The sequence below is a fragment of the Trichechus manatus genome, unplaced genomic scaffold (assembly GCF_000243295.1).
Source record: "Trichechus manatus latirostris isolate Lorelei unplaced genomic scaffold, TriManLat1.0 scaffold00122, whole genome shotgun sequence".
Classification (NCBI taxonomy): domain Eukaryota; kingdom Metazoa; phylum Chordata; class Mammalia; order Sirenia; family Trichechidae; genus Trichechus; species Trichechus manatus.
The window spans coordinates 4,199,138-4,208,925 of NW_004444058.1; the positions used below are offsets into that span (position 1 = coordinate 4,199,138).

At 58.5% G+C, this 9,788-nt stretch overlaps 1 protein-coding gene across 3 annotated transcripts in view; it reads right to left on the bottom strand.

Annotated features, from left to right (window-relative positions):
* Positions 1-383: 383 nt before the first annotated feature.
* The window catches only part of GMIP (GEM interacting protein), a 10,487-nt gene continuing 1,082 nt past the window's right edge, over positions 384-9,788 (bottom strand). Inside the window, exons 2-21 of one of the 3 annotated variants that reach the window (XM_023738742.1) lie at positions 9,555-9,639; positions 8,798-8,873; positions 8,309-8,366; positions 7,837-7,962; positions 7,684-7,748; positions 7,485-7,592; positions 6,981-7,061; positions 6,725-6,895; positions 6,505-6,642; positions 5,974-6,170; positions 5,595-5,704; positions 5,433-5,513; positions 5,036-5,113; positions 4,812-4,966; positions 4,379-4,567; positions 4,136-4,273; positions 3,841-4,037; positions 3,124-3,511; positions 1,344-1,410; positions 384-1,210 (exon numbers count right to left, since the gene is read on the bottom strand). In XM_023738742.1, coding sequence (XP_023594510.1) covers positions 816-1,210; positions 1,344-1,410; positions 3,124-3,511; positions 3,841-4,037; positions 4,136-4,273; positions 4,379-4,567; positions 4,812-4,966; positions 5,036-5,113; positions 5,433-5,513; positions 5,595-5,704; positions 5,974-6,170; positions 6,505-6,642; positions 6,725-6,895; positions 6,981-7,061; positions 7,485-7,592; positions 7,684-7,748; positions 7,837-7,962; positions 8,309-8,366; positions 8,798-8,873; positions 9,555-9,639 — 2,903 coding nt within the window. In that variant the 3' untranslated portion in view covers positions 384-815. Of the gene's footprint in view, positions 1,211-1,343; positions 1,411-3,123; positions 3,512-3,840; positions 4,038-4,135; positions 4,274-4,378; positions 4,568-4,811; positions 4,967-5,035; positions 5,114-5,432; positions 5,523-5,594; positions 5,705-5,973; positions 6,171-6,504; positions 6,643-6,724; positions 6,896-6,980; positions 7,062-7,484; positions 7,593-7,683; positions 7,749-7,836; positions 7,963-8,308; positions 8,367-8,797; positions 8,874-9,554; positions 9,640-9,788 lie in introns of those variants that run through there. The other 2 variants (XM_004384368.2, XM_023738743.1) reach the window with 2 other exon arrangements.

The following is a 9,788-nucleotide window of genomic DNA, read 5'->3' on the forward strand; positions in this document are numbered from 1 at the left end:
CTTCCTCCCCCGGCCTCTGCGCGGCGGCCGGGCAGAGCACACAGCCGCATTGTCCCGGTTATCTGCACTTTGTTATATTTGTTTGATTATGCAGGACCGGATTGGGGACTCGAAGCTCCGGGAGGGGCCGACAGCATGACTCACCGGGGGCCGCCGCAGCTGTCTGCTCAGGGATGTTTGCGGGTTAAAGGGGACCTCAGCTTCCCCTGCCAGGAGAACTGGGGCAGGAGATACTGCCCTCACTGACTTCTCTGTCACCCTCCCCTGGTAAAGAAAGACACGCGAGAGTACACATGACACGGTTTATTCAGGGACCACCGACCCCAGACCTCACCAGGATGTGGGGAGTCGGGTTTGGGCAGCCCACTCTCTCCACCTGGAGTCAGCAAAGGAGGCAGGCAGGCAGGGCCAGGAGGAGGGGATGAGGGAATGGCTACAACCAAAGTAGCAAAAGGCACCCCTGCCCCAGGGGACAGAGACTAGGGTGGACCCTAAGGATCCAGAGACCTATGTTGACCCTGAGCATTGACCCTGAGTGACCCTGATGCTGGCAGTGACCTATGTCTGGTGGGGACAGGGGGTCCTGGGACATTGCCCCACAGAGGTTTTGGGCCTTTCCTCATAGGAACTCTTTCCTCATAGGAACTCTTTCCTCATAGGAACTCCCCTGAGTCCAGTCGTTCCTCATAGGAACTCTCCTGAGTCCCCAACACTGAACTCCTGGGCCTGATGTCTGGCTGCCAGTTGGGGGAAGGTAGAGGGAGAAGTGGGTCCATCTTCTCAGTCCTGGGCCCCTCTGCCAGGATGAGGGATGGTCAGAGATGATCCTCAGCTTCCTCAGGTTGGGGATCCACGACCTCAGGCTGGGGGTCCATGCAGCAGGTGGTTCTGGGTACAGCTTCGTTGTGCATCTTAGAGAGTAGCCGGGCTGTCTCCTGGGTGATCTCAAAGTGCTTGGGCAGCGGGGTGCGGCGCAGGGGGCTGCCCTCAGGGGAGGCGGCAGCAGGGCCAGCCCCCCGTCCCCGCAAGCTCCCACGGGGTACTGATGTGACAGGGGTCTCCTCACACAGCTTGGAAGCCACCAGGGCCAAGCTGGACAGCTGGTGGGTGACAGGCCGCACGCCCCCCCGAGGGTACTTCACGGGCTGGCGGCTGAAGTGGCCACGGGACTGCGTTCCCAGGAGTGAGTCCTCAGGACCTCGGTTGGATGCTATGGGGATGGGGTGGCCAATGCTGAGCACCCCCAAGGCCTCTGGGCCTCCCCCCAGGAGCCATCTCCCACCCAAACCAGCCTAGGGCAGGGCCACCCCCAGAACTCCTGGGCTGCTTGCTCCTCAACATACCTTCGCCTCCTCCGTCTCTGGTGTCTGTGGCCGCTTCCTCTCTCTGGTCACTCTGCAGGGTTGGACTCTGCATGAAGAAACCCAAGAATGAGACCGAACCGTAAAATCCCAGTTCTTCGAGACTCTTGGAGAGCCAAGGGTTTGTTCCTGGGCACGCAGACGTTCCTTTGCAGTTTTGGTATTTGGGGATAGATGATGATGCTCTTTAAAGTGTACTGCTTGCCTCTCTTGCACAGGGCAGCATTTAACTTCCAGGGTCATCGATCAGTCTCGACTGTGGGCTCTAAGGGGGCAGCCCTGCAGCCCAGTCCCAAACACAGGGCCCGCACAGCAGAGTGACTCAGTCATCTCCAGGTCAGGGCCGGTGTTGGCCATGAACTCGTCCCCATGCGGCTCTGCTTCTGAAATGTTGTCTGTTCTTAATTGGTATCCTCACTGTTCTACCTTTAGCTAAATAGTGAGTCCCTTCTGTGTGTCAGACACTGGCATTCAGCTCTGAGCTGCTGTGGGGGAGGGCAGCACTCTGGGAGCAGTGGGTGCAGCAGGATCTGAAGGAAGGAGGGGAGCCTCCATATGAGTCACATGCACAGGGCTTCCTGGTTTGCAACTGTGCTCTGGTCCTGATGGGCATGCTCTGTTAAAAGATCCTACTGCTTCGGCTCCCACGGCGTCTTACAAAGTGGCCCCTGCATAGCAAGGAGAAGCCCTGGTGGTGCAGTGGTTAAGCGTTTGACTGCTCACTGAAAGGTTTGAACGCACCAACAACTCCATGGGAGAAAGATGCGGCAGTCTGCTTCTGTAAAGATTACAGCCACGGAAAACCTACAGGGACAGTTCTACTCTGTCCTGTAGGATCACTCTGAGTCAGAACTGACTAGACTGCAACAGGTTTGATTTTGGTTTTGGCGTAGTAAGTGTGCGGTCAGTGGTGGCCTGCAGAGCCATCCGGGCATCTTCTTGCTCACCTCACATCCTGCCACCTTCCCCTATTCGCTCATTCTAGCACCAGGCTTTGCCCTGAACACCCCAGGCCCTCACCTCAGGGCCTTGACACTGGCTGTTCCCCTGCCTGGAACACAATTCCCATCTCCACATGGCTCTCTCACCTCCTTCTAGTCTTTGCTCCTATCTGCCTCCCCCATGATGCCTGCCCACAACATCCTATTTACTACTACAAACTCTTCTCCACTCCCTACCTGGTACCCTGATGCCTCTTACCCTCTCTCTTCTCCATAGTACTCCTTATGCCTCAGCCTCACCTACATAACTGATTTTGCATCATATTTGTGGTTTACTGTGGTCTAGCAGGCGCTAGGAGGATGGAGTGTTGGCCTATTGTGCTCTGATGTATACTGATGTTATTTCTAGTATCTAGACCTATGCTTGGCACACAGTGTTGCTGTGTTGTTAGCTGCTGTCAAGCAGAACTGTGCTCCGCAGGGTTTTCAAAGCTATGACCTCTTGGAAGCATATCACCTGGTCTGTCTTCCAGGGTGCCTCTGGGTGGGTTTGAACCACCAACCTTTTGGCTTATAGTCGAGTGCTTAAGCATTTGCACCACCCAGGAACATAGTAGGTGTTCAATTAGTGTTTTGTTGAAGGAATGAATGGTCACCCCACGTTGTTACCCTTGTTGTTACTCCATTATAAGCCACCATTCTATTTTTCAATGTTCCTTCCAGAATGAGCCCAGGTTACATAAAAAAAGGGGGGAAGAAGTGAAAGAGAAAATTTAAACAGGAAAGAAAGGAAGAGAGAGGATTAAGCAGCCAGTTCCTACCTCGGCAGGCACAGCTGCAGGATCCTTCTCCAGGACACACTGGGGCTCGGGGTCTGGGCCTGGGTCTGAAGCTAGGGCTGGGGGCAGGGGATCCTGGACGAGCTGTGGGGGTACTGGCTGAAGACTGGTTGTGAGGGCCCCAGGGGCTGGGCTGGGGTTGTGGGATGAGGGCTCCGTGGCCAGGGGCAGCTCATCCATCCCAAAGATCTGCTCGTAGTGCACGATGAGGAACTCAACCAGCTGGGCTTGGTGCCCTGAGTCCAGCAGACAGGCGACTGGGCCGGCACCAGCTGCCCCTGGACAGCCCGGTGGCCGCAGAAGCGTCGGCCCAAACACAATGCCTAGGTTGTTAGCAGACATCTTGTTTTCCTCAAACTGTGCAGCCACCCTGGGGAGTGTGGGGAGAAGGGTCAGGGCAGGGTGCACAGCCATCGGCCTCAGGTTAAGGGCAGGACCCACACTGGTGACGTGCCCAGGTCATGGATTAGTGGTTTGGGGCATTGTTTGAGATCAGGAGGCACATGGCCAGGGTTGGGGGTCAGGGGTCAGTACCCAAAGTCAGGAGTTGTGTATTAAGGTTCAGAGCCCAGAAAACACCTGTCAAAGGTCAGAGGTCAGTGTCAGGGGTTAGCTCCTGAGGTCAGTAGTTACATGTTCAGGGGTCATAGATCCATACCTCAGATCAGAAGTCATGTGTCAAGGGTCACCAGTGCCCACCTGAACAGATGGGCCACAAGGTGCCGCAGGGTGTTGTAGTTAGAGTCAGGCAGCTGCACCAAGAGGGTCTTAAGCGAGCGGATGACCTCGAGGCTGGGGCTGGGGGTCCCAGGGTTGTCCCCAGGGTCTACATGCAGGGTCTTGGCCAGAGAGATGAAGGCATTGTAGAGGTGGAAGGGGACCACGGGGTCGGTGAGCTGGGGGTGCAACAGGCAAGGACACAGGTGTGGGTGGGCTCGGAGGGCCTCATCCCAGGCCTGCCCATCCCCTTTCTCCCCAGCTCCCAAGCACCCACCTCTTGGAGAAACCGCTTGAGGACACTGGAGACATCATGAGGTGAGTTCCCTGACAGCTCCACCAATGTGCGGCCGTTCTCGAAGGCCTGGCACAACCGCTCCACGCGGACCCGGGACCCACTGACCCGGTAAATGCCCTGCAGGGCCGGCGGGGGCAGGGTAGACACTTGGCTCGGTGACTCTGGCCATCAGCAGGGCCAGGTCATCTCTGGGGATGGGGGGGGAGGGGGTTAAGGTGGCACCTGCACATCCAGGGCACGGTGTTCTATCTCAGCCGTGCACTTGGTCACCACAAAGGGCACTTCCTCCGGGAAGTCCCTGGGCAGCTGCAGGAAGTCGACCCCAAACAGGGTGGTCCGTGCTGGGAGTCGCCTGTGTCCGCAGAGGATCAGCAGTGTCTCAAGGCAGCGCTTGTGGCAGGTCAAAAAGCACTGGGGGAGAGGTCACAGGGGCCTGGAGTCAGGGAGGTCATCAGGGGCCCATGGAGGAAGAAAAGGTCATAGGCATTCTTAGGGGTCAAGGGGTCATGGGAGACCATCAGAGATCAGCGAAGGTCCTGGGGTGGGAAGGTCACAGGGATCTCAAGTTGGGGATATCCCTGGAGTCATGGGAGCCCAGGGCCAGGGAGGCCATCGGGGTCAGCAGAGGTCATCAGGTCATGGGCCCTGGACACACCTCCTCACACTCGGTCCCGCTAACCATGAAGGCCTCGCACTCGCGGCACTTGGCTGGGCCCCGCAGCCGCCGCAGCCGGTGGGTCTGTGCTGCACTGGATAGTGTCCACTTCCTGAAGGGACCCGCCATCCCGTTCTCCAGTCCATCTCCCAGGTCTGTGGGGAGAGAGGGTCAGGGGCCTGGCCCACCTACCCTGCCCTACCCCTCCCTGCTTCCAGCCTCACCAGGGTCTCTCTCCTCAAAGTCATCTGAGGACTCGGTGCCTATAGATGAGGCCTTCACTAGCAGCCTGGAGCCAGGGCCTGGAGCCAGAGGGTCACAGAGGTCATGGGGAGGTCACAGGGCTGAGAAGACCCTCTGGCTTCCAGAACTACCCATAGATGCCCTTGCTGAAAGGGGTCAGAGGTCAGGAGTGGGTTACTCACACAGGTCAGGGGTTAGGGGTTAGAGAATGGATTTGTGGCCTAGGGAGTAAGTAGTTTAGAAGCTGGGTCAAGAGAATGGAAAAATAGGTCAGGAGTGGGGGGTAGGTCAGAGGTCAAAGATGAGGGTCAGAGATTGACCAGTGGCTAGAGGATGGTCAGAGGTCAGGAGTGGTTCAGCACCAGAACCTGGCCCCACCTGGGCTGGAAGTAGGAGAGTCCAGGGACCGAGACTCGCTGCCACCGCCCACACTCTCCACATCGCTGCCTGGGGTGGGGCCTGGGGTCCCTAGGAGAGAACAGATCAGTGAGGTTGGTCCCAGCCTGGCACCACTGCCTACCCAGCCTTTATGGCACTCACCCTGCCAGCGGAGGCTTGCATCCTCCCAGGGGCCTGGTTCAGCCACACCCTCATCCAGCCGCGGAGGCGGCAGGGGGCCTGAGAGCTTCTTTCTAGTGTTGGGAGGGGAGCTAAGAGAGGATTTGAGGGCTCAATCCCCACAGTAGTGACAGCACCCAGGCGCCAAGCCCTGACGCCCCTGTGTACTGTGGCCCCACCAGGGCAGTAACCCCAAAGTTCGGCCCTCCCAGTACTGGGACAGTGTCCTCCAAAATGAGAGCCTTGGGCACTGAATCTCAAGTCCAGAGGCTTTGAGTTCAGTGACCCCAAATACTGAGGCTGAGTACTGACGCGGAGTACTCGGGCCCCATGGTGTCAACACACCCCGCCCCCAGCCCACCTGTGCGTGGCGGGCACGAATTCCTGGAAGAAGAAGGGCGGAGGCGGAGGCGGTGGGGCCTCTGGCCGCAGCGCCCGCACAAACTCCTGGTAGCGCTGGCCAGGCTCGAAGGGTGCGCAGCACTCGGCCAGGGCCGCAAAGGCACGAGGGACACGCTCCGCCTGTGTACCCCGCAGCCCAAACAGGCCCAGGGTCACCTGCGGGGCAGAGACGGTACGTGGGTCAGGGAGCCTCGGGGCGGGGCCAGAAAGCCTGGGGCGTGGTCTGGTCATAGACACGGGGGGCAGGGTCAGCTGGGGGCAGGGCTGTAACTGGGAGCTGATTTAGAAACTTGGGCTGTCAGCCTGGGGACTGGGGCGCTGTCATTTTGGGGCGGTCAGGTAGGATTGGCAGGAGTGGGCTTGGAGGGCTGGATGGAACTTAGCCTCGCCCAAGTAGGGGTAGCTCGGAGACTCTAGGCAGGGTCATCTGGGGGCGGGGCCTGGTAACACGGAGGAGGTGGACACGGGCGACTCCAGGGAAGGGCCTCACCCGCTTGAGGACCTCGTCCCCCTGCAGCACCAGCTTGCGCACGTGCGATACGATCCGCTGCTTGGTGGCCTCCAGGTCCTGCTGCCGCGCGTTGGCCTCACGGACGCAGGCCTGGTACAGCGCCTCGGCCTCCAGCGCCTAGGGAAACCGAAGCAGGAGGCGTGTGAGCGAGGGCGTGGGGTGGCAGTGCCAGGGCTGGAAGGGTATAGGAGGTCCCCACCTTGGCCTGGGCCTCCTCCCGCGAGCGCCGTCGCCGCTCCTGCTGCTTGCTGGGCCCCAGCGAGGCCTGGGGGGCCGGATCCTCTGGGGACCCCTGAGAGCGGGCCTGCAGGTCCTCGCTGCGCTGGACGTACTGGAGCTGGGCCCGCCGCAATGCCTGCACAGCCTCATTCTGGGGGAGGTGGTCTGTCAGTGCCACCCCCATGATACCTGCCCCTCCCTCAGCCAGGCCTCCCCGCCCCCACCCCGGGCCTCACCATTCGCTTCTGCTCCTTGGTCCACTGCTCCTTGAACTCCTTTCGCCACTTCTCAATCTCAGTCCGTTTGGCCGCCAGGGGCTGGGAAGGGAGTTGGGGTAGGGGATAGGAATGCCACCTCCCGGCAACCCCAAAGGGGCCCCCGAGGGCCTTCCTGGGCCTGGAACTCGTTATTTCCTCCATTTCCCACGGCCACATGCATTTCCTTCTCTGGTCCCGCTCCCCCCACCCTATGTCCAGGCAGAGTTTCAGTGGTCACCCCATGCCCTCTGCCTGCCCTCAGAGACCCAAGGCTCCTTCCTAGAACACTCGGGCACCTTACTTCCTCCATAAACAAGACATTCCAATCACACAGGAAGCCTGGTCTGAATATGCTGCATGACCTTGGGCCAGTTACTAAGACGACAATGGTGAGGATGACGATGGTACTCTCCTCTCGGTTGCTGTGGATGGAATCCCGCAGGAAAGGAAGAACAGTCCCCCACTATTGCTCTGCCCCCTCACCTGGAAGTAGTCCCTCCTCTGCTGGGTCACTGTCTCCTGCGCCTGGGCCCCGAGCATGAGGTCGTGCTCCAGAAACAAGGTATAGATGTACTGCAGTGGCATGTGGCTCTGGGGGGCAGGGGAGTGGCAGGAGGAGACTGAGGACCTGGGCGGGGCTGAGGCAGGGATGGGGCCCAACCCAGGGTCTGCTCATGGCTACCTGCTGGTGGATGGACCCCTTGCCGGCCTCCGCGATCTTCATGATGCTTTTGGCAAACTCCAGCTCTGGGGGAGAGACAGCCACAGTCTGGGCCCTGCTAGCCAGGGTGGGGGCACTGTCTAGGGCTCCAGGCAGGGCACAGGGGGCTCTCACCGTGGCTAGCTCTTTTCTCAGTCCAGGCCAGCAGCTCCTTGGCATAGCGGCTCCAGGTCTTGGCATACTCCAGGGCTGCGTCCACACCCCCCTTGGTCCGGATCAACCGCAAGTCTAGTTCCTCCCCTGGGGTAGACAGGCACAATCCGGACTGTGACCCCTGCCCCCCAGTAGAAACCTTCCCTGAGGCCCCAGACCAGACCAGTGGCCCCATTCTACACCCTCATGGCTTCCTCAAACACCCATTTGGGATCTCGTGTCCTGGTTGCAACTTTACACTGGTTGGTAACCATCTAATTTCCCCTGGCCTGGGGGGCTCCCTAAGGGCAGGGCTGGGAGCTGATCTGTCATGGGCACCACCAGGTCTCCAGCACCCAGAACAATGCCTGACACGGAAGAGGCACTCAGTCCTGACTTGCTGGAGGAAGGACACTTTTCTGCCCCAGCCACCCTGGCCACAAACGCCCCGTACCTTTGAGGGGTGCAGGACCCTCTGGGGAGGGGCTGCTCCAACAACAGGTTTCGCTGGTCTGGGGCAGGAGGGAGAGAGCACTCAGGAGCAAGCAGGGCAGGGTCCCAGCCCCCTCCTCCCCAGGGCATCAAACCTGGTTTTTTAGGTTTGAACCCTTTTACTGAGAATTTGCATTTCTAACAAGTTCCCAGGTGATGCTAATGCTGGTGGTTAGGGACCAATTCTGAGAATCACTAGTAGAGCAGTGGGTATTAAAATTTATTATACATAAGAATCACATGGGGATCTTGTTAAACTGTAGATTCTGATTCAGTGTATCTGGGGTGAAAAGGAAAATTCTCAGCAGGGGTTTGAACCAGAAGCAACTGGTCTGAAGCCCTGTTCCTCCAAGTGCCCCCTCCTCCCCAAGGCCTTTCCTCTCTTAAGCCCCCTTGTTCCTGAACTCCCCTCCCAAAGCCCCTCCCCCAGAGGCCACCCCACCTCTCTCACCACAGTGGCTGTGGGGGCCTTGTCAGGCTCAGGGTCTCCTGAGAGCACAGGGTCTCCAACCAGCAACTCAAGGGTTCTGGAGGGTAGAGATGTCAGGATGCCACCCACCCTCCACCTAGTCTGTCCTGTCTGCGAGTGCTGGGGACCTCAGGGGATTTTGGTGGATGGTCCTGGATATCACTTCTGTGGCAGCATCTCTTGTGTCTGGGAGGTCTGAGGATGGGGCGTTTAGGGGACCAGGTAATTTTTTTACCTGGCTTGGGAAAGGGTTTGAAGGGTCCCAGGTAAATTGGGTTCATAGAGTGGGACTATAGGGACCCCAAATGTTTTAAGAGGTCACAAGAAGGATATGTGGGGTACTAGGACCACGTTAGGGAGCCCTAGTGGTGCAGTGGCTTAACACTTGGCTGCTAACCGAAAGGTCAGTGGTTCAAACCCACGGGCTGCTCCGTGGGAGATAGACCAGACAATCTGCTTTCCATAAAGATTACAGCCTTGGAAACCCTATGGGGTGGTTCTATTCTGTCCTATAGGGTCACTATGAGTCTAAATTGACTCGATGGCAATGGGTTTGGTTTGGTTTAGGACCACGCTGGTGATTCTCAGTGGATTTGGGGGGTTGGTTATGGGGATATACAAGTATTATGAGGTAAGTGGGTCCAAGTGTTGCAGGTTCCTAGGGGGGCTTCGGGGCACCTAAATGGCTTGGGGTTTGGGATCCTAGCAAGATTTGGGGATGACCTAGGCTCAGACTCACACAGTCCCCAGTGAGATCTCGAGGTTGTCCAGGCTCTGGAAGATGTCACTGTACCTCTTCCTGCCCTCGGGAGCCGGGGGTAACCCTGGAGGGAGGGGGTGTTCCACTTGGGCCAACAGCTGCCTCCCTCCACCCACGGCACCTCAGTTCATTTGGAGGATCACGAAAGCGTGTGTGTGTGTGTGTGTGTGTGTGTGTGTGTGTGTGTGTGTGTGTGTGTGTGTGTGTGTGTGG